Source organism: Chamaea fasciata, unplaced genomic scaffold (assembly GCF_029207755.1).
Source record: "Chamaea fasciata isolate MVZ Bird 193981 ecotype frontalis unplaced genomic scaffold, bChaFas1.0.hap1 SCAF_1, whole genome shotgun sequence".
Taxonomy (NCBI): domain Eukaryota; kingdom Metazoa; phylum Chordata; class Aves; order Passeriformes; family Sylviidae; genus Chamaea; species Chamaea fasciata.
Window position 1 is genome coordinate 20145298 of NW_027094086.1, and position 25403 is coordinate 20170700.

Here is a 25403-nt window from a genome sequence, read left to right on the forward strand (position 1 = left end):
AACATCAAGACAGATATGGAATGATTACATATTCTGATTTAATATATTGATTCAATCAATAATTCAGAGGAAGGTTTTTGAATAAAAAGGCCCACAGCTTTTATTATGAACAGAGAGGAAATGGGTCACCCAATCTTCTAACTTCATTTTTGTAATAAAAGAGAGTCAGAATCACCGCACAGGAACCAGCAATGAATCATAAGCACAAAGTAAGTAAATTCAGTCTTTCTACAGCATAATTTATTATTATTTATTTATTATTCCTAATAGCAGTGATTTAGAAAAGTGAGACTTCAGAAAACCCTGCCAGTTGTCTTCCCTATCCATACTCAACTTCTTTTACCCTGTAATTTTAACATTTATCTTGAGATTTGTTTAATATGTAAACCACAGCGAATAACATCTACAAGATTCTGTAAAAATGATCTATGACTCTAATTAGGACAAGATCAGTACAAAAGGTAAAACTGAGCTTTGAAGGAGCCAGTCATAGTAGAGAAAAGACAAAAACATTACACTAAATATCACCTAAGTTTAATGGACCAGCCAATGTACCCCAAAACTTCTCCAGATTTGCTATCCTAAATGGCATCCAAGTGGCTTCTTTAATTTGTTGGGATAATAGCAGAGACACAGGAAATTAATTAAAGCTTTTACAAAGTAATCGTAAAATTTAAATTTTATAGCTGGATTTATTTAACTTAAATATGGGGAATTTCGCTGTTGTTCTGCGTACCACAAGCGAACAAGTAGGGAAGTGGGAACAAATACTGCATTTTCAGAGCTCGGATGCCTTCATAGATATTAGTTCTCTGCCAGTAATATAAAGTACATGGAAAATTCAATAAAATGGCAGATTAAAATTTGTTATGAAAGAAAGTATAAGTAATGTACAATATGAAATAAAAGCCTCATAAACAATACAGCTAAGTGAGAACTCCTTCAAAGTTTTGAGTTCTTGCTCCCATACTATCATAACTTTTTGATTTACACTTTTTGGCATGAGAAAAGAGCTTTTTTTTCACTAGAAACTCTACTTAAAATTGAAACAGGTTTTATTCAAAAAATGAAGTTTGAAATTCCAATGCATGAAATTTAACTTCCTGAAATTATTCAGTTTTGAAATTATATCCTCCCAGAGTCAAAAAGAACTAGTTCTATAAGATTTTCCACAGGTTTTGTAGCAGTTTTCAAATGCACAGATAAAACAAATTTTAGATTGTTTTCGTGTGTTAGCTGGCACTTTAAAGGCTAATTGTCAGATGATTTGAGATGGGAAATAAGAACTGACATGATAGAAATCAAATCAGTTTTAAGTCTTAAGGTATAGCCTAGTTGTCATCAGTTACCTTTCATCACTTTTTTATAGAGTACACAGTTTATAGGTAATAGAAATTACATAAGTGTCTTAAACTAAAATTCTCACACTTTGACAATATTTTGCCAGTATATTGAGGGGGAAGAGAGGGAAAAGTATGTGAGGTGAGCTGTGATAAAATCTATAGAAAAGGTAAAATGAAAAAAATAACACAGAGAAAAGCAGTAGAAGAGACAGACCTGAGTTTGTTCTCCTTGATGATTCCGCTTCTTCTGTGATCACATCGTGTAATGTACAGACATAGACAAAGGAGATGGGCGTGAGAGGATGTATTCAGAAGGTTAAAACTGACACTGAGGGAAAGGGCCAAAAATTGTTTTAGAGAGAAGTCTGCAGAGCAGAGTTAGTAAGTGGAGAAAAAAATAAAAGACACTAGAAGAAAAAAGAAAGCTGAGAAAGAAGTGGTTAAACTACTGTTGTTGGAAAAGAACAGTAAAGACAGAGTTAGTATAGGAGCTGAGGAAATAATAAAAGTTATAATTGACAGCAAAGTCAATCGTTGCAATGATGCTGAAGAAAAAGCTGGATAGTAAAAGGTATGTTAACTAGCATAAATACTTTTGTTCACGACTGTTCAATTTTTTGAATGTTATCTACTTGAATGCAGATATTATTTTTCTCTTTCAAGTATTGAATGCTCAGTTTAATGTCCAAGGGACTTCTATTATTAGATTTTTCAATTATTAGATTATTGTAATTTATGCTGAACCAAACTTCAGATACCCAAAACAGAAAAAAAATTTTTTTTGCAAATGTGTGTACAAGCTCAGACATTTCAGAATCCACATAACACACTCTGGAAAGGACTGCATTATTGTAACGCTCTGCCAAATGCAAAATTATCAAGACCAAAATACAGAACGTGAGAAAAGAGAATGTATAGCTATTAGCTCCCATGGTCAATTCAGGATACTTTTTCAGAACCAATGCTGATGTAATCTCATAGAAGTCTAAGTTACTACAAATGCATGCAAGTTAAATGCCAAAGCAGCTGTCTCATTACTTTATTACCTCACATTCAAAAGAAAGCACACTGCCATTTTAGACATGGAAAACATCTGAGGGACAGTGACATGCTATGTACTGAAAATCTATTTGTTGCAAAAGAATGGGAGGAATTCATCTTGAAAAGTAATAATAATTACAAAGAACTGTGAAACCACTGTTGCTAGCAGAACAAATGTTTTCTCCCCAAAAATCTTTAGAAATACAAAAAAAAAAAATCTATAAACTTGGTGTAATTCCAACATGCAGTTTGTTAATGAGTCAAAAAACACTGCTCATAAATAATTAATGCTGAAGATACTAGATAAAGAAGTCCAGAAGGTTTTATACATCACAAAAAATCTGTAATTTTATCGGCATTTTACAGTCAATATCAAGATATCATTGAAAAAATGCAAAATTAGAATAAGCAACTGAAATCAATAAAACAAAATTAAAGACAACACTGAATTTTATCTGATAACCACTGTCTTCTATTCTTAAACATTTTTATATTACAGTGCTAGATTATATTTTAATCTACTATCAAATGCCAAGACTGTACCAAAATTGTTGCAAAACCAAGCAGCTTGAAACATACATGATTAGAATGCATTTTTAGGCAATAAAATTTGCTTACAGAATGAACATGCATTAGTGCTATATATGAGATACGTAGTGTGAAAGCATAGCAGCTATCCATTTTGACAAAGGTTGCTATGCCTTTGCACGTTAAAAAAACAATAACAGAGTACAAATATTTTTTTTTTATCTGGGCAAGTACAAAGAATCCATTGGAAGAAACACAAATAAGAAAACAGAAAGATCTAATTCTCCATGTCATGTGATAGTCATACTAATATAATGTAGCTATAATTGCTGTAAGTGCTAAATAAATAAATAAATCATTATTAGCACCACCAAAACACAGCTAAAAGTATCCAAAATGTTCTGGAAATATTTTATTTTACATATATGTAGCCCTGAAGTGAGCACTCTTACTATAGCAAAACCAGTTATTAGAAAGTCTCCATCAAGATCCCACTATCTTTGGTTCATTATTTTTAATATCCATAAGAACGAGCAGCTTTGAGACAAAACCTCCAGTAAGAGAAATCCTTCTCTATAAATTTTCAAATTATTGAATCACATTGTTTCTAAACTTGGAATATGTCTGGTATGATAATGCAAGGTATTCTAGTAATGCCAGACAGACACAATTGAATGGCAAGGAAGCTCTCTTTGAATATTTTAGAATCAAATGACCCATATGTGCATGCATATCAGTCACATACATCAATATTTTTTAAAAGTAGCCTTTTTAAAAGTTCTCATGCAAATTATTTGTTATGAAAAAAAATTTACATATCAGAGTGGCAATCAAAAACCGTTCTTAATGACAAATATTTTTCAGTTTTAGGTTTTTACTTATCAAAAGTATTAGAAGAATAATTCTAATAGAAGCCAGAGGGAAAGAAAAAAAGATAATAGTTAAAAAATAATCCATCTCACTGTGGATACCTGATGCCTCAACTGTTGAGATAAATGGATTATAATATTTTTGCATTTTTTGTTGGAAATATTAAAGATTTAGTGGAAGTTGTGGCATGGTAATGAACCAACTTCTTTCAAATAATGATGTGAAGAAGGAGGTACTAATAGATTGATCATTTTAAAACAATAGGACTTACGTGAATCAATTTTCTTCTGATTAATACATCATGCCATAAATCTAAAACAATAGTCTGAAAATTCTCTGTTTCTTCTAATGCACAAAATAATCTTTTTGATAGAAATACATTTAAATGCAAGAATAAAACAATGTCACCAATTCTACTAAATTTGCATCATGTCAGAAGGCAGTCTCCATTTGGATTTATTGCTTTTTTTGTAGAACTAGCATTTATTTGCATCAATTGCTCATCCCCATGTATGACAGTAGTATGTATAAGGCTATTATATACAGATTTGAAAACAAAGGAAAATCTCAATAAATAAACATGAAAAGTTAGCGGAAACTCTAAGTCTGAAACCTGCCTGAAATAAATACCATCTCTTTTATCATGCTTTGACACAGAACTGTTCATTGTAAGTAATGTCACCCATTGAAGAGAAGTTTTTAGGAACTCAGTGTTCAAAAAACCTTTGCATGGCAAACACACCCAACTAAAATTCTAACAGCAGCAGAGGACAGAGAGATGTAAGTTAATTACTCTTTCCCCCCTGCCCCCCCAAGAGTTTTCTTAATTTCAGTTTTATCTTTTCCAAAGAACCAAAGATCTTTCACTGGAAATAGGAGCTCAGATTTGAAAAGTCTCATTTCTGGACACACTGCATAAAATATGATATGCAATAACACAATCAAATAAGCATTATAAAACACAGAAGAGACCCTAAGACAGAAATGCCCTATAGAGTCTGTATTTTCCATAATTATATGTCATTAATCTGGATGTGATTAGACCTGAAGACTGATATGATACATCTAACTCTCAGGAAAGATAACCCCTGACACCATTTAAACTCTGCAATGCTAAGGATACATATATATATATATATGAGTAGATAGAAAAGCTAAGAGTACAAATACTTTTCAGCAGAAGATTTAGATGAAGAGGATATTTAACTACATTGAGATGTCAATAGAATCAGTATTATTTAATACTCTTTAAAAACATTAAGCCACAACTAAATACAGAGCCTGTCCCACACTTAATTTTTTAAAGAGGTAGTTCCCTCTTAGTTATATTTCTGTATCTTAGAGCATAAACCTATACACACAAAATCACATCTGTATACTGGATGTATGCTGACATTTTTACTCAAAAATACAGCAAGAAAATACAGGAAGGACTAAAGAAATACATTTAATTCTGCAATATAATATAGACTGTGTAATATATGCTATGTAAAAATCACAATAGGTAAGGACAGTAAATATGAAAAATTTTACTCTTATCCAAAGACAAGGATAATAGAGACAATGGTAGAAAATAACAGAAGAATAAATTGCAAATATTCTCAGTATCATAAACTCTCTAATTCAAATTAAACCATGTAGACTCCATAAATTTTACATAAGTCTCAAGAGATAAACTAAATGAAGAATCCAGAGAGAGCTTTTTAAATTGTTTTTATTATTGTTTTGCTTCTCTGAATAAAGTTCACGTGGCAATGTTATAAGGAGGAAAAAGAAAAAATAGTAACACTTTAAAATACAAATGCACTTTAGTTACATATTGGATTGGAAATATTATGAATCCTGAAAAGACAATTACCTCTCTCTCTCTCTCTGTACTTTCATTACTTTGCTTTTTCCAACCCATTTCTAACCATATCTCCCTTTTCATAATTTTCAATCTCTCATACTTCTATTCTAACTACAAACTTCTATTAAAAGAAACACAATTTTGAATTATTTTTGACTACTGTTTTCACACTGCAACTGAATTGATGGTAATAGATAAGCTACAATTAGTTTTCATTACATAACATTAGATTTCTGAAAGTCTTTGTCTATGTAGGTGTCCAGGCATAGTCTTACTCAGGAGAGAGACTTAAGTGCTCCACAGATAAAAATAAGCATGATTCCCTTAAAATTGAAAGCAAATTTACCCATCTAAAGATTTATCATTTGTAAGCACATATTACCTTTATATTTTCTAATGTGTTCATACCATTGCTGTGATTTCTCTAAAACTTTATTTAACTTCCACATTACAGAAATATGCTTTTCCCCAAAATAATTACAAGGATACTCAATATTTACTTAATTCCAGTCCAAGATTTATATATCCATTTTAAATAACCTGTGTCCTTTTGTTCAATAATATTAATATATGTCAGCACTTTCTCACAGTTCTGTTCTTCTACTGCTCCTTGGAAATCACAAGTTTCTGTGGCAAAAGTTGGGTATTTAATGACACTGCAATGTTCTCAAAAGCCAGTGATAATGAAACCATTAGAGGATGGTTTCAGGTAGTAGCCATCAAATCTACTGCCTTTCTGTAGGAAAAACAGGGGAAAGGCAATACTGTTTTCTTCGCTATCTTACAAAGGCAGTTTCTGCATCGTCATCTCTGGATGGAGACACAGGTTGCTAAACCATATTCAGCTTCCAATATTTTGGATTGTGAGACAGGGAATAGAAATAAGTATCTCTGCTATGATACCTTAAACTGTGTGCTTTTTCTTTTTTAATTACCTTGACGGGTTGAAAAGGTGCTAGTGATGATACTGACGAAAATAACTGCTTTTTAAGAAAAACAGTATCCTGCCTAGACTTATCTGTATCAGTACAGGACACATTCTCTACACACAGTCTTCTTTTCCAACATCTTCTAGTAAGACCTCACATATAAAAATGCAAAACCGTGTGAAAATGTTTGCCTTCTGTAATTTTTTTTCTTTTACTTTCACTGACAAATGAAATCTCATTAGAGGCCCAGAATTTTATTCACCTTCTTTCAAATACCATCTTTTAAAACTCAGATGCCGTGGTGAGGGCTGAAGGTACTTAATAATCTCAGGTATGAACAAGTAACTGTTTCTCATGCTTTTTGATTTAGTGATGTCCTAGAATCCAGTATTCTCTGACAGTGCTGACATCAGCTAAAGGAAAGCACAGATTCAAAATATGGCTTGAATTTTTATGCCATGCTTACCTATAATTCTGCAATTTTATCCTTCCAATGCTTCAAAATCTTTGCATAAATACAACTGAGTTTTTGAAATATGCATAACATTAATTCTGCAAATTGCATCAAAACTTAGAACTTAAAGACACTATAAAAAAAAAAGTTGATTTCTGTTATTCAGGAAGAGAAATTTTATCATCATCTTCTAATAAAAAGTCTGTAACACAAGAACCATTTTCCTACGTTTTTTAATGACCTTCAATTTTCCTCCAATAAATTTGCTAATCCAATTTCCAGTCATGCATATCTCTTGAATATTAATGCTTTATAAGGTACAGTATTACTGTTATTTTTCTGGGGTTTGAAATTATTTTTATTATCTATTTATCTATTTATTTATCTGTTTATCTATTCCTGAGAAAGCATCTCAGGAATATGGGGATGTGGCATTTCATGCTCATTGCAGAGTGGTCAGAACCACTCAGATATTTGTGCCTCATGTATCATCATCCCATGCAGAAGACATTACTGATAATATTAAAACAGAAATTATCAGGCATAAGTCCTCACAGAAAGGCTTAGGACTGTAGAGTGAAGAACACAACTTTTGTTTAACTTTGTATTTATTCTAGACTTCGACAATTGAGACTGAGGCTTTTCAAATCAGTTCTGTATATTCACTGGAAATCAGTGGTTCTTTTCCAGAGAAAAATAGACAGAAATCAGATAACGACAATTTTAATATACAGAACACTTGTAAAGTGAGAACTTTTATTTGTTCATATTTGATTCTGTTTTCTATTCTTTTGCCTGTTTTTGTCTTTCATTTATAAGATTTTACTCATCTTCCAAAATGTAGAATGCTCCAAGAGCAGCTATCTAAAAAAATCTCCTCTTTCTAAAATATGGAAAAGGTGGCCCTGAAAGTACTGCCAATAACCATAAATAAATCATCTCTCTAGAACACAGTCCTAAGCCCACCTCAGCTGGAGATGGTTTTATGTTCCTACATAGCCACTACATAAGGGAAAAGTCAGGGCAAAGGCACTATTCTGCTGAACTCTCCCTGGAAAGACAACAGTGCAGATAAGTAAACATTGTATTTTGAATCTATCATGCAATAGTTAAAACAGCTGGAAAAGAAGATATGTCACATTTGATCCTGACTCTTACTAGCAGTATTTGTTTTATGCTGTAACTTCTTCTGATGCATCAAAAAGTTGGGGAACAGAAAATGCAAGGGCACCTCTGGACTTTTACAACTAGGTTGTCTAGTTCCTAGCTTAGAGTCAAGCCAGATTTTGCTGGTTTTCTTCAGTTCTGAGTCTTGCACTTTCAGCTGTAAAATAGTTGAACTTCAGCAAAACACTTGGATATTATTGGTATTATATTATTATGTAGGTGGGATTACAGTATTAATTTAGGAGGTGACACAGCAGGCCAATTTTGTAAACTTAATTTGTGTGACTGGGAAAAGGGTTGTTATTAGACTGAGGCAACTAATATGCCCAATAGAGTTATTTGCAACACAAAACTGAACCTAGATATTCTTGCAACTTAAAAATTCATTCAAGCAGATGTGGATCACCCTTTAAACAGAGGATTAAACCTGCAATATAAAGATCCCTTTTCTTTCCCTTTCCTTTTCTCTCCTCCCTACCTTCTCTACTCCTTAAAGCGTGCTTGCCCTTTGTAAGTGTATAAATTAGTGTGATTAGGACCTTTATTCTCTGATTATGAAGACATAAAATACTATTATTATCATCATTATCATCGTTAATATTACAAGGTTTACTTTTTTATTACTATGTATTTGTAGAAACAAAGAGCTGAATAATTGAACTTGACATTTGGGGTGAATGAAAGTTTATGATAGCTTTTATGATAGATTTCAGAAGAAATCCACTTGTGCAGAATGGAGGAAAGAAGAGGTTTTTTAGATTTGAGAACTTCAGACATACAAAGATATAAACTGCAGCTTCTATAAAAATTACACTGGAACATTATTTCTCCCATGTGTGATGGTGAAAGAAGGTTTCAGATTCAAGTCTCTAGATGATTTTCAGACCATACATGCAGTAGATACCTTGGTTTGGTCAACTAAATAAGAATCAGCATAGATTATATTTGGATTCCTGCAGCTTGCACAAACATAGTAAGTCATAAAGAATTCAAAACTAAAAAGCAAACTATGTCTAATATTGTGCCAGAACACTTCTTTTCTAATTCATGTGCATTCTAACACAATTGTTTACAGAAGCAGATCTATTTTGGCTATTCTAAAACAGAACTATGTAATCTAAATGGTCTCTACATGCTAAAAATATCACACCAAAGTGAAAAAATAAGGTACATAAAGCACACACGCATTACAAAAGCATGAAATGTGGTTTTATAGTCTCATGCTTTCATGTGGTTTTTCAAACCCTGACAAACCTGTCTCAGAATGGTGTTTCTTTTTCGGCAATGGTTTGTCATCAGTTATTGTACCATTCACCTTTTTCTGCTGGTCCTCCCATGTAACTTCTAGCGTAAATCAAAAAGAAAATCAGAAATATTATGTAACTTACATTATAAGACACCTAATATCATTTGGGACAACTTGATATAAACAAATGTATTATCATTAACATTAAAATTTAGATTAGTTCTTAGAGGTCTATGGTGAAGAGAATTAGTAAACATCTTAAACATTCTGGAACAGAACATCTTATCCAAAAGTTAATATCTATGTAACTTATCAAATATTCTGGTGTCTTTAGTATTTAACAATTGGTATAAAAAACAGGGGGTAGTTTACACGATAATTTAGTCCATTTTTAAAAGTCAGTGTTCTACATTCTATAGCTCTTTACATAATCATTGTGTTTCTGTCAGTTATAAAGGAAGTTAGAAATATTTTGGCAAAAAAGTCTATGCAAAGATATAATTAACAAAAAAACCCGAGCAAACAAAACAAATTAACAAACAAATGAACAAACAAACAAACAAAAACCCAGAACAATCAACCACGCATGTCTAATTTAAGTTGAAAAAGTGTTTTTCACAATTAATTCTTAAGCCAAAACTAAGTCAGATTTATTTTCAAAATCTGGAACTTGATTTAAATTCAGTTTTTAATTTGGGTAGATTAAACTACTCAATAAGTATTCTACAAGAGTAGAATAAACTACTCTTGTGCCAATTATTCCTGTATCTGAAATTGGTGTTTCTGATGTAACTGCTCAGGAAAAGAGCTATAGATAGAAGCATGTACACTGCTCCACGGAACTACATTCTCTAGGCTTGTGAGCTGTTAGTCTTTTCGAGGTTGTCAAATTTTTTTTTGCACTATAGTTCTCTATCTTCTGACAAACTAGGTAGTTACCATGAATATTATCAGTTTAAAACCCTTCGGAATCCCATGGCAAAACCAAATCTACACCAATTAACAGGACAGATTAAATACTCTAAGCTCCATTTCTGCTTTGGGCTGTTAAGAATCTGATTATTTTGCTGATCTCATAAAATGCAAAGTTCCTCACAACCATTGCCCACAGATGTTATCACTTTTACGGTCACAGAAATAGCCAGTGGTTGAGAATAATATGATAGATATGGAAAGCATTTTTAATCTTAAAAATTCAAAATAAATTGACATAAAGTATTTTAGCCTATGACTTTTTTATTATTATTTTCCTTTTTCAAGAAGACTGTTGGATATCTAACATTCAAAATGTAAACATGTGAAAGTGTTATCTGTACGCATCCTGCAGCTTTCTTCTCTGTGGCAGAAATGTAGGTTTAAATAAAATTGTCACTCTTAACGATTTCATAACACCACGGATATGCAAGCTGAAACAGACTCTATCGTTTTTGAAGTGTCACATGTAGTGAGTACTAAATGAGAAATTTCAAACAGAATATTCTGTTACCAAACTGTGGAAATAAAAATCTTAAAATGATTTTTCCTAGGAAGAATGTGATTCTTTCTTTTTTACAATGAATATACACAGTTCACAATAAAGTATCTACTGATGTAATTTACCCTTTCTTTTTATCAAATGAGTCCAGAAGTATCTTCTTTACTAGCAAATCAAAAAAACTCAATTATTTTAGTAAAACTACTTTTGAATTCAAGGAATAGTCACTGCTAGGAAAAAAATACCATTATCTGTAATTTAGGCCAAATAATGGAGATTATACTTAGAATAAGATAAAAAGTAGGCACACAGTAATCTAAAGGAATTTTTCACTACATACTACAAATAATCTAAATGCTGAAGAATATCAGGAAGCCCAGTGATTTCCATTCCATTTTTATGTAAATTTTAGAAGTCCCTCTCTCTCTCTGATTCTTGGTCAGAGTCCGTTTCAGAGCTCCTGGTTCAGTTCTGAATCTAAAAATTGTAGGCGTCTCAGTCACCAAAATCACTTATTATAGTGAAGTTCTCTATCAACAGAAAAACTTTACTAAACCTTGATAATTCTTTGAGAGCTCAGTATCTAAAAAATAGTTAACACTCTCGGTAACACTCTGTAATAACATTTGGATTGATAAGAGTGAGGAAATAAAAATAAAAGAAAAATATAATTATTTGAATAAATTGTTTTGCCTCAGGTTAACCTTAAAAAGAAAAACAAACAACATTACAGAAAAAAAAGACAGGCTACTATATTTTTTGAGGAAAGTGATAGCATGAGCATGCAAACACTTTCAGAAAAGGTGCAAATGACCTCCTTTCTATAGATTCAGTTATATTTATGGCATATCAGCATTAAATTTGAATGGCTATTTAGTTTTATCAGCAGTTAAGTACAACGTTCAATGTTTGGATTGAGTGTATGGGGTTTGGCAGTACTCCAGATCCAGTGAAAAGCCTCACTGACTTCTAGAACACTGCAAGAGTTTTACTAGTAATCGTTATTGTTTCAACTGAGAAATAAAAATAGATATATCCATTGGATTTAACCAAATATTTGACCTTTTCTTCAACAGCTTTTAATTTCATTCCCATCTCTATGTTTTACAAAGATAAGAAAATATGTTTTAAGGAAAGTTTAAAGGAGAGCTTTCTGTTTGGGAACTAACATGAGATGCTGATGCTTATTCAAATTGCCAAAATGTCGGTGTTGCCTATACACTCTCTGGTTGACAAATAAGTTTAGGTACTATAATGTACTTACACCATGTAGTCTCTAAAATCTCTTTCCTTCCCCAAGGCAAACGGGCACCATCTACTGCCTTGTTGTTTTAACCAAAGCCAACTTTGGTCAAATAGTAAATATTTGGAAAGAAACCATACAGCTTTCTAGATCGTTGTTCTCCTATTACCACTTTCACTTTCCATAACATAAACTTATCCCATCTTCTGTTCTGATAATCAAATTTGACTTATGTATAAAGAGAGATGCAAAATTATTAAATATTTATACAAAAAGATCTTATATAGATTACATAAAATATGGAATTCTTGAGTCAGAGTATTTTAATCAGCTGATGCCCTTTTATGGCTAGAAGGATTTGACAGGTGCTCCGATGTAGATTTTTTCCATCAGTTTGAAATGGACAATTTTTAGATGTTTTGTTTCTTTAGACTGAGTTGATACAACTACTCCTGGGCACTGCACACCACAGTGAATAATGCAGCTGGGATGACACTTGGTGTTGTCCCATTCCCTCTGAGAATGATACTCACCTGTGCTGCCTGGGAGATGGGGCGTGGTGTGCTCCAGTACACAGGGTCATGTACAACCTCAGCATTTCTTACACTTTTGTTTAGAACGTTTAATATGAAAAATATTAAAAATGTGGAAATAATATATGAGAAGAATAGTTGCATATATATAGCTTTTCTGAATTTCTAACCATGCCAGCTTAGCACCAGGAATGTTGCAGTTGAATTGGAAATGATGCAGCAAACTGCAGAAGTACAAGATGATGCAGCAAAATTCCAGATACTAATGATGAGGAATTTTCTTATGCCAATACTCCCCTCCTTCCTTCATTTCTCAATATTACAAACAGTAATAGCCTTCTCACAACTACCTTTTACTTGAAATATTTTTTTTTTCTCTTTTACTAGAATTTTTCTTTTTTTTTTTAATTAAATCAACGTCAGCTTTTATCTTTTTTTCAGCACCTAAAATTTCTGGGAACCAATTTTTATCAGCATTTCTAGTTTTAGACTTTTGATTAGGTTATCATAAAGTCTTCACTTTTCCATTAGGACATCCTTAATTTAGTCATCTTTTTTTCTGCAAATGAAAAGTACTTTGAACTTCTTTCTATTTTTAATTTTCTATGATGAATGCTCAGAAAGAAATTATGTTATTAATAATATATGGTGACAACTACTGTAAAAATAAGTCAAAATTGGATTTAGCTAGCACTTCTTAAACCAATGCAGCACAATAAGAAGTCATTGAAACTGTGGGATAAACTGTCAAAAGCTGAGAAACTGTTTTGAATTAGATACTCAAGATCTCAACTCATGCATTAAGAATACAAGAAGAGTTAATTAAGACTAAATTTATGTCATAAAAGTTTTACTTTTTACAAAACAAGGTCCCTAAGAAAATTAAAGAGACATCAGTCTCCAGAGCTCACACAGAGAGAAATATTTTCAGTGTGTCAAACCTCTACTAGCAAATGGCTTCAAACCATGATGTATTAATTGTCCCAGATGAACTAAATTTTATCTGGAATGAATCCAGTCTCACCTTACAGCACCAGCATGCTGCTAATGGCATCAAGGCCAACTCAAAGTGACACAAAGTCAGCAATCGAGGTTTTATGCCAGACTGTTGATGTTCCTACACCAGAGAAACCTTCAGGTGCCTCATTAAAACAGTGTTGATGCTTCCCTGCCCTGATGTAATAGGAACAAGACTCATCCAGTACCCAAAAACAAGTAGGAACACACATAGCCTTTTTCTGACAAATACAGAACAAGACCTCCTGCCTCCCTAGATGATCCACAGCCAACCTGAGGAGCTTTTAGCTTCCTCTTCCATTGCAGTAACAGTTGATCTACTTTTTTTTCTCCATACGCTGGAAGAATGTTTTACAGAACGTTTCTGTGCCTTAGAGATCAAGGCATTTATCTGAGACATGATGATCTGTCTTTCCTTCAAAATCTTAAATGCTTCTTAGAACATTGCCCTGAATGCTGACAAAGTGTGGACAGTATAAAGGCAGGGACACAAGTACACATATGTGCACACAACCTTCATGTGAAAATAGTTTGCAAATTAGTGCCAAACCAAATAATGAATGTAAAGAAATGTTATAAAATTTTAAAATAAATAAATTATTCATTAATGGCTTATACCATGGTTTTAATGAATTCACTGTTCCAATAAAATTTCTGACATATCTTAATTATTTGTTGTTTTGATTTTATCTTTCTTTCTGAACTACATACACATTCTGAAAAGGAAAAGAAAAAAAAAAACCCCAAAACTCAAACCTTGAGCTTTATTTCTTGGGCTGCAGTTGGAATACATTAAAAGAACTTCAATTGAAGTCATCAGGTCAGCAATAAAAAGGACTGCAACATATAGACATTTCATATTATTGTTATTAGTATTAAAAATATTATAGTGCACTGTAGATTATTCCTTACTCTAGAAATATTTTCTTCAAGCTGACTCCAAGTCCACATAAATTATTTGTACCTGTAAATCATTTAAGTCTAGTCCAGTAGCAGTCTCTTCTCAGCATATTCTCTACCTCAAAATTTAGTCAATTATATTTTAAATTTATATTTAAATTTTTTTTACTAGTGGATTCCTCTATATGGGGAATAAATTGATTGTAATATTCTACTGCTTATTTTTATGAAAAATTGTAGATATACTCAAGCAACTACACATATACCTTATACCTAACAATGGGTACTTGTTTTATTTTTCTTGCTATTCAGAAATTTTTTATACTCTTCTATAAACAAAGCATAGAGCCTCATTATTAAACTTTTCTGTTATCTTGCTTGACATATTTTTCTGCTTGCTAAGGCCCACCTCTACACAGCACAGAAACACAGTTTTATTATTGCATGTCCTTGTTCTTGTATCTTTCTATCTCTAGGCTTGCATCTACACAGGTCTGAGAGTTTTCTACTTCTTCTGTTTCCCACAGTCATAGCCTGTATTTAGCTAAAAACAAGAGTATCATGTTGTTACTTCTATAAATATGATAGATTTGTAAACGTGAAGAAACACCAGAAAAAAATTAACACACAAAATGGCTGAGAAGAAAACAATCAGTTAATGTTACATTAAACATGAGTACATTAATATTTAGTAAAGTATATTTAAATAACACAAAGTAAAGATATTATTTCTGAGCTACTATCAAGGCTTTTTTTCCAGTACCATTTGGGGACTGGGGAGGATTTGTTTGTTTGTTTCACATCTTTTGCATTTTTTTAAAATATGGCACCTTTGCTCCCTCTTCTGGTTATATGCCTGCACCACGCCAGAGTACAATGGAGCAGGCCCGGTATCAATGGGCTTCTTTGGAACATCTCGAAGGACAACTCCCCCAAGTCACTTGTTTAGATAAACACTTCGGGGTCATTTTGCAGGACTGATTTAAGGGGAAAGAAACAGAGTGGAAGACACCATCCAAAGATACCACTGCTATTTATGTAGATTCCTAAGGCACAAGGCATAGGAGACTGGGCAGCCAGTATCCTGGAGAAGCTTTACTACACACTTGTCCTGCTTACATCTTTTTCCCCAGCACCCATGACCCGTCTACTGAAGACCAGACACTGGGCTAGATAGAGTTTTAGTCAGGAGCTGGTATGGCAATCCTCATACTGCTGCAATAGGTAAACACAATAAAAATTCAAAATATCTTCAGAATTTAATGAATAATGAATTAAAAAAAAAATTACAAGTAATGTCCAAAAGAAACGTGGAGCAAAGTACGAGCTTCTGCTCTAAACCTCTTTTCCATAGTGTCTCCTCAGTTTGCATTCCGTGAGTATCAGGGAATACTCTGTGCATGCAAGAAAATGTGAACAGCCTACAAATTCATTCTGCAGAATGCAGAAGGTAAGGTTTAGTTTGATACAGAGTTTAGGATTTTCTTTCCATGATATTTTACATTTATTGAAAAAGCTGCAATCTTATAGTAAGTCTTCAAACATTTTCTAAGCAAAAATATTTATTTTTAATATATGATTATATGTCTCTCACAAACGCACACATATACACACACCACCCCACGCCCCCACCCCCCCCCCAAACAAAAAAAGCTCTGCAAGCAATCATTGGTGCTCTACCCTTTTTAAATGCAGCTAAGATTTAAGCTTATGGTACAATTCTAAAATGTAAAAAAACCATTCTGTTCACAAAAGGAGTCTGAAACTAAACCAGTAGATTTAAGCACTAATACCAATCAATAAAGAAAATACGATTAATGGCTTACGCAAAGATGAAAAATACATATTTGTTTTTTTCAGAAAGCCCTAGGTTTTTCCAAATGTCAATTACTACTACTTAATAACATAAAAGTTTTCTTACTGTTTAAATTTACACATAAATTTACATGGAAATTGTACATGCATCTTTACATGCAAATACTGCCTGCACTTAAAGGCCCATTTCATTCTTCTGCATTACTTCTGAAACATTTGGTTACTAACCAGACAGACTGTGTTTGACTAGCAGACAAAGTGACATCCCACTGTCACATACAGTCACAGTTTAGAAATGCTACGTGGTATTGCGATGTAGTTTTGAAAGAGGCAAACTCAAATTTTTCATAAGTAAAATTTGAAAGTATTTATGGGCAAGTTAGTAGCTAGACTCTTTCTTGTCTGTAATATCTCTCTGGGAGTTTTAGAGTTAAATTTGTAAAATGGCACCCTATATCATACGGAAATTTTAACAGAACTTAGGTTCTTCAGTCTAGAGCACTTTACTGGTACTTTACTTTTACTGGTTTGTGTTGTTGTATTGTGGGATTTGTTTTAATTTTACTCTTTTCCCAGCATGCAAATTGCAGTTATGTGCCTGTCTACAACTAGCACAATCTAACCAGGTCTATATTTTATTTAAACCTTACTTCGCTTGAACCAGAATTTAATTAAAATGCAGTATTTCTCTAGGTACTCATAACACATAGGAATATGCTAAGTATTCTTCACAGCCCACGTAAAACACCTCCAGTATAATTTCTCATGCAAAATTCAGCAGCTGTTGTGGTCTCTTAGTGAAGTCTAAGAGACAGTGAGACGGAGGAAGAGAAGGCACCTAAGAGACTCACAGCAGTCATGTTCAGTAGTTCAGGGAAAGTGCAGGCCCCAGTTCCACAAAACCAAATGGTCTTAGATGGAAAAAGGTTCTGGGGTCAGCCATCAAGATGAGAGTGCCCTCTGGCCTGACAGGAATATGCTTGTTTTTCAGAAAAGAGTATTTGAACACTACTTCTTCAAGTCAGTTAAGCAGGTCCATCTGTCATCACTTCTTTCACTGGAGTCCCTCTATTCTGCCTAGTTTGCCCTTCAGTCACTTAAATTTTTTAGATTGTGTCTAAACTGTACAACAATTTCGAATGATCTGGAATACAACATAGTTTCAGTTGTATTCCTTCAGACATCCAGACTGCTCACAGAGTGGTGGGACTCCCATGCATGGGGAAATCAGAGTGCACAGAAAGGGCAAGACTCAGAGACTTGGGTCTTGTTTTGAAATAAAGTCAAGACACAAATATGCTCCAGACACTTCTCAGTCTGGGAGATGAGAACTTCAAAGCATTTCTGATTCCCATAATGTAGATAAATCTGTAGTGTAATCCTGTAAAATATTCTGAAGAGTGAGGGAATATGAAACACTTAAAATTTTGCTTTGGTAACTACATCATCTTCTACGCACCCTAAATTAAGGCAGTAAAGGGCGCAATTACCTGGATCCTTTTTTTCACAAATTCAAATGATCAAAAGATGTCATACAAAATACATGAAAGAGAACAGCAAAGGAAGAGGAAGATTGGAAAGTGATGACAGTTTTGGTAATAAATATTTGAAATTCAATACTAGAAACTGAAAATTTTTTGGAGTATGAGAGCTCTGCAGAAGAAAACTTCTAAAACATAAAAAGGACACCTTAGAGAACTTCTAAAAAGTAGGAAAGAAAATACTTAAATAGAAGTTAGTAGTAGTTAGTTTATTGTACAATGTACATCTTTCAGACTCTGTAAGGGTATAAAATACTGGTTTTGTTGAAGGAGTAGAAGATAAACCAAGAACAAAACCAAATTTAGCCTGACTAAATCACTGTTTATTGTTTTGTCAGCTTTGTCAGGTGAGTGGCAAAAGCCTCCAATCCTACTATGACTGGAATTTAGATCTTAAAATTATGACACTGAACAATCTGGTTAGTAGCATGAATTACAGTTACAGCAGCAGACTCCCAGTATTTGAATTCATTCGGGACTATGCTGGCACAGCCACCAGAGCAAGTGAGGTGACCCCTCAGACTGCTCTGACAGGTTGGTGACACGGCACCTTCTCTGCAAAGGCACATTTGGTCTTGTCTACACTTGATAATAAGAGACATTAAAAATGGTGTGGATGTGCTTCACAGACTGTGAACTAGCACAGGCAAAATAGAATCCCTCTCCTGATATCTGTATTCCCTCTGCTAAGTTATTCGGAGGAATAGACAGCCAGGAATGGTCCATAACAGTGTAACTGTGTGTATACCTCTTGTAAGCTCTGGGTAGAGATGGAACTGTAGGAGTGAATACCCTAATTTTAGTAAATCCAAGACACTACCTAGTTTTTATTTCATTCACTGGCAGAAGACATCAATGACACAAAATCTAAATGTAGTAAGGTCTTAGAAGTACATGGAAAAGTAGTAACACATTTATTCAAAATTATCAAAGCAATTTAGAAGCATGAACTCAAGTAAAACTTCAAAGTAAGATATGGTTGTTCATTGCAACTTTCTTGTTCTGTTTTTTAGATAAAAAAACTAAATCTCCATGTTAACATTTCAGTACTTTGAATTAAGCTTATTGCTACAGCATTTGAAAGGGAACATCAAACATAAATACAAACTAGACAATAGAAGTGATTGCTAATAACATAAGTCTTTCCCTAGAAATATATGATAATTAAAATAGTCAATTTTTTCTAGTCACATTAAAATGTGCCAAGCTTGTAAAATATATTTTCAAGCAATGTAAAAGAACATAGACTTCATAAAAAGTGGAAGATAATGCAGACAATTTTGCAGGTGTCTGCAAATGGTATTTAGCCTCTTAGTGCAAGGCAGCCTAGGAATTCCAAAATGAGAAAAAATATAAAAACTACCCCCTTAGCTCTCCATAGCCAACATGATCACGTAACTGCCTAGTGTAAACTACATGTTCAGTAATACAGTTAGCTGCAAAAACATAAACATCTGGAGTTTTTGATTCCAAGAAATATTTTTAAACCTCAGTTGAAAATAATTATATCCAAGAAGAAAAACAACACACTGAAATTGAACATATGTGAACTTATTAATTTTGAGCTAGTAAAACTAAGCAACACACACATGCAGGAAAAATACATGAAATTTCTCAAGCACCCACAATTCATAAGCAATATCATAATCAACTTGCCTTTTCGCCCATTAACAGGTGGGGTTTGATGTTTTTCCTCACAGTCTTTACAACATTAAAAACAGACAATGATGATTAACAACTGGAACAGTTACTATGAAGAACAATGTAACTACAAGCACACACAAACCTGTTGCAAGCTACATGAGCAAAATCCCATGCACTATGCTTGAATTACCACAAAACACACAGAGTGAAGAGCATACAGTACACACACCACTGAACACCACAGAGACAGAATCATGACAAAAGCAGTAACAAAGCAAACTGTACTATAACAAAAAGGGGAAGGCAAAGATCTTAAAGGACACTTTGGATGCCTAAGTGAGAACTAAAAAAAAAAAAAAAAAAAAGTAAACCTGCTTTCCACCACTGAAATCCTGAAATTACTCTAGCATCCAGAATTTTGAACAAGTAATGAGTCCCATCACAGTAATTATTCCTGACTTTTTTCATAGAAGAAAATAGTAATCTATATTTTCTTCTCTTAAATAACAGTGGGAAGAGGGTTCAGGGCACAGGATTCAGACACCTACACTATTAAGCAGCATTTAGCATTTTAGGCATACATTTGTATGCTAGTAATTTTTCCTACCAGCTAGTACAAAATGTGTTTCTTGACCAACTCATCTTTTTTTTTTGCACCACACTTTCACCACTTTTGGCAATTATTAACATTAATTAATTATGGGCAACAGAATGTAACATATTAACAAGGCATGTAAATGCAAATTTATGCATTTATAGCTCTTCCTTTGAAAAAGAAACTGAAGAACAGAGAAATGATATCTTTAGACCTCTGCATGCCTTTGAACATGTACTGGGTGTTTCCTGAAATTAGAAGTAACATTTATGTTTTAATCACATGGTATTTGAGTTGAAAAAAAGTATTTGCAACTGTTTGATTTGATCATGAGCTATCACTTGTCATTACACTACCAACTGAACTGTCCTCCAAGCAGGATGGAGGGCATCATACAAAAAGGTTGAAGTATTTCCATGTAATGCAGTTGTACTGCTATTTTTGTCCAGCATCAGTCTGCTTACACAAACTAAGGGAAAAAAGTGTCATAATACAAAAAAAAATTACTTCTCTGCTTGTAAAAATTATTAATGCAAAGTTGACTGTACCACATCTAAGAAGTACCCACCCAGAACTGCTAAGTCTGCTAATTGAGCATAGTGACAGAGTACTTTCATGACAAAGAATAAAAAGAGTAAAATAATTAGGTACTGTTTTTCATGTTGAATTATTTTAAGTATTCACAACTTGCAAATAAATCATGCTACAATGAATTTGTTTGTGTTATTCTTTCATTAAATGATATAAATATTTTCTGGATTTTTTATGTTCAATGTATTTACAAGCTTCCCTATATACTCAGGGGAAAACACATCTAGAAGAGATAGGAGCTTGTGGTCAGACAGACCTGCCTCGACCTCTGCCTCCTGAACTCCAGTACACTTGTTTTCTTCATCTCCTGCTGCATTAGATAACCAAGGGATGAGAGAGGGGAAAAAAGCAAGACAAAAACATGCATGCTTTGTTACAAGCTGCTCAAATAAAAGATAAACATCAAACAAAAGACATCCACAATAACATACAAACCCTCAGTCTGTGGCAGAAATTATTTTTTTATTGAATCAAAGATCAAATAAATTGATGTGCTATTTTTCATTTATATCTCTTGCTAATTCCAACAAGATATTTCTGCGAGTAATGATGCTCTTATGCAGTCCCTAATGTTCTTTGTCGCCAAATTCTTACTAAATTTTTAAGCACTGGAAAGCAGACAATAAGTACCAAAGCAGAGAAAACAGACAGATATTGGTAGATAATTGGTTTAAATCTTCTGCTTGGCTTTGCTTTAGTTTTTCTGGGAATAAAGCCCAAGCCTCCATTCTCAAACAGCATATTAAAAATTGTATATAAATCATAAATTAGTGGACATACTTGGTACCTTAAAAAGTGCAGAAGAAACAAAGCAAATGCTTTTTCAGCTTGGAAAAAAATATCCTCAATTTGCCAGATAATTTGCTTTTTACCTGGATTTCATAGTGGTTAGAATTCAAAAAGAAAGACATTTTCCACTAGTACCTACAGTTGCCTAAAGCATATTTAAATACTAGAGAATACTGAAATAGTTGGGAACAACAGTGAAAGGGCCATCAATGATAAGAAACACAAATATATTTCTGATACCATTAATAAAGAACCACAACTTTCTTTTGTGACAAAGCTCATGAGGGTAACAACAGTAACAATACTGAAAAGTGTCAAATTGAATTACTGATATACCATATGCCTGCTTTAATTTAAATGTCAATTATTTATTAAACAGCTTTGATGTGATGCAATATAGTGTAGTTTTTCAAGGCTCAGATTTTGATTGCTTATCGATTATTCATGTTCTCTGTTTCCAGAATTCTTTCCAGTTCTCTCATTACTTGTATAAGTTTATGTTCAATTAAATAGCTCATTGAATTACTTGACTTTAGTTTAACTAGCATGTAATAGTAATTTTAAAACTACTGGTTCTAGGAGGTTATTGTTAATAGAGAAATTCAGGCTATACTCAATGCACTGCAATGCAAACTAATCTGTGCTTAGATTTCTGCTCTACAACTCCATGATAAAACCAGGACATTTAAATTCCAATTGAAATCGTGACGCTGAAAATTTCAATTAAAATATTCAGCAGGGATATCATCTATACAGTTGACCTTCTCTCACAGAAATGAATGTATGGAAGATGTGCCTAAGACTTAAAACAACCATTTTCAGTAGAGTTGAATTAAAATATTTTTTGGCATGTAGATGCCCTGAAAGGTAAATGAACAATGGCTGTCATAAGCACAGCTGTATGACTTCTGAGTCATTTTTCTTTTATGTCCTTTGTAGTCTCAGACCTAATCAAGAAGATCTTCAAATTTCATAAAGGTGTTTAATTTCTCCTTTTTCCAGTTCAAGAGAAAATTACAAACTATGACTTCCCTTGAAAGGTCAGAACCTTTTGAAGTAAGCACTTTAAACTCTGGGTTACAGGTAAAGTTTTTTCCAGCCTTTCTATGGAAATTGTACTGATGCAAATTAAATATTTTAATATTCTTCAAGGTCTGAGGATTCTGCCGCCTCTCAGGAAAGTGAACTAAGCATCCTTAATCAAAACCCCAAGGTGTATTTTTGCAAAATCATAGTTGAAATCAAAACCCTGTAGTAGGCTCAGAGAGTATCCGAAGGAAGCCTTGTTACTGATGTTAAGTAACCTATTCTGTTTACTTTGCTATCAAACACACAAAATGCAAGGTACACTGTGCAAGTATGAAGGTTTCTAACATAGTACAGCCAGTACCATGGAAGTATCCACACAAAAAAAGAAGGTGCAAAGCTCTGTATTTCGATCGTTTAGACTGCTGTGTTTGCCTAAGTCATCAAGTTCATAGCCAAGATGAAGGCAGCCTAAGCTCCTCTCCTATACTGTATACATGTGATCAATCATTTTTATAAAACAAAATACACATATACCATATATTTTAAAAACACTGCAAAATCACAGCTGATGGAGTATGATAAAATCATAACCCATCTTAATACTTATACTTAATACTCTGCAATTGCCTTGTATCCACCTTTCTGTGTCTCCCATCAAACTAGGGTAACGATATGCAAAACAAACAATAAAATTCCTTTCCATTTTGTAAAATGAATTCTCATTTAAAGAAATTATGTTCTAAATGAGATAAAAACCCTTAAAATAACAGCATGTACTTCTGTCAGTAGTAGCTGTGCTTTCCTAACCATCAGAATGTCTCTGTATCTTCCATCACAGACTGCATGAGTTGCAACAGTACATTGTCACTATACATCTGTCCTTTTTAAGGATTTGAATATGTATTTGAGAGATATAAACACTGAGTAATGGTTTCTAGCTATCCCTGATTAAACCTAATCAAGTATTCCTGTTAATTCTATTCATATCTAATTTTATTCTGGAAAAAGATTATTCACACCTGAAGTTAAGAGAGGACAGTTAATCAGCGTTAATGTCAGGCCTTAACAGGTTCTGAAATACCTTTCCTAAGACACAAGATTATTATGAGATCATATAATTAAAGTCTTTATCATAGAGCATAAATAGAAAGGCAAATCCTTACTGAGTTCTACTATTTGTTAAATTTCTGAGCACTTCATTTGCAAGTTTTAAGGTTTTATTACATCTGTTTGGCCTAACATGATTTTCTAGTTTTTATGGTTGGGTGAATGGTTGGGGGATGTTTTTGTGGAAAGAAGAAAGAAAGGGCTATGTTTATTTTAAAAGGAAAAGTAAAAATCTGTATTAGGAAAAAGTACTCTCTCTCTGATTAGTAATTAACAATGAACTGAAAGGCTGAATACTGAATATTTTCACTTCATGGTGTTCCATTTTAATTAGGAGCAAGTGGTCAGTGATTTCATTCTTCTGTCAAGGCAAGTAAGAACAAATAAGTACATTATAGCCACATAAAAATGAAAAAAAAATCATGTTAACCTTAAGAACTATAAATGCCACACTATTCACTTTTTGTCGGTTGCGTGAAAAATACAGAACACTTAAGAGTACATTAACGTTTCAGCACTAAAACCAAGTTCAATTTAACATATTCATTTCAACAAGATATTTCTATCTCTAGTGTAATTTAAAAATACAAAAGCAAAAGTTTAGCTGGAAAAAATCTTCTGGAATTTTAGTAGTAAAAATTTTTAGGTGGCCCCAGATATCTTTTCTGAACTATTTTCTAAAAACATAACATGAAAATATAATAAACTAATAAAATCTAAAGGAAAACTCAAACTGCCTAGATGCTAAGGTATAGCCTGACCAGACAAGCTAATGACATGCATTTTAGAAATACCCAATCATTCTTAACAGGCAAATCTGATACTGCAATAAACACAGGAGTGGAAACCTGCAAATCAGCAAAAATATCATGACCATAAAAGGCTGTAAATGCAACATAAATAAGGATATTGTATGTTCTACTGAGCATGTGGGACACTGATAAAAATATGTTTGGCTCAGTAAACCACAGATGGGAATGAAAGCTTTCATAGCTACTCCCAGGTAGCTTTCTTGAAAGAAAACATTTTGGGCTATTTTGAAGTATTCAAGAGGCACATTCATGTCCTGGAGCAAAAACTACCAACCACATAATACAGTTCATGGAAATAAATCTAACAGAAATCAATGGGTTTTAATTCTGATCCTAATTCAGAAAGCAATTACCCAAAGGATTGGATTTTTCCCTGTAGATTCCTCCCCTTCCATTTCTAGTCGCACAGCCATAAGCACACCATATTCCACATTCTAGTGGGTGCTACCATATAACAAAAAAAAGCTCCACCAGCAAATTATTCCATTCTTTCTACTTGAGTTCTGGCATTTGTAGTACGTTTAAAGAAAAGGTATGCAGATACAACCTTGTAAGAAATACAGATTATTCAAATGTACACAAAATAAATGAGTTCACTGTGGGAGTCTGCAACAGGTAAGTTTTTCTTCTTTCTTTTCCTCTTTTACAAAGCTGACTTACAATTCATCATTGCCTCTAAGGTACCTTTTATTAACTCTTTACATCAGCTTGATTTGAACTTAATCTCGACAACAATAAAATGCTTGATTTCAAACTAGAGAAATTTTAACCTTCACAGCACATTTCCACGCAATATAGAAACACCTCCCTCATTTGAGTTAAGTATGTGTTCTGTAAGAGCAGAAAGGACTACTCTGTGACAACATTTTTTGGTATGGTCATATTG

The 25403-nt window shown here is 33.2% G+C and overlaps 1 protein-coding gene across 28 annotated transcripts in view; it reads right to left on the reverse strand.

Annotated features, from left to right (window-relative positions):
* Positions 1 to 25403, reverse strand: part of RIMS2 (regulating synaptic membrane exocytosis 2) — a 452662-nt gene that overhangs the window by 105128 nt on the left and 322131 nt on the right. For 14 of the 28 annotated variants that reach the window (XM_066177464.1, XM_066177463.1, XM_066177462.1 and 11 more), the window contains one exon: positions 1558 to 1590. The exons of the other annotated variants lie outside the window; for them this stretch is intronic. In XM_066177464.1, coding sequence (XP_066033561.1) covers positions 1558 to 1590 — 33 coding nt within the window. The remainder of the gene's footprint in view (positions 1 to 1557; positions 1591 to 25403) is intronic. 28 annotated transcript variants of the gene reach the window in all.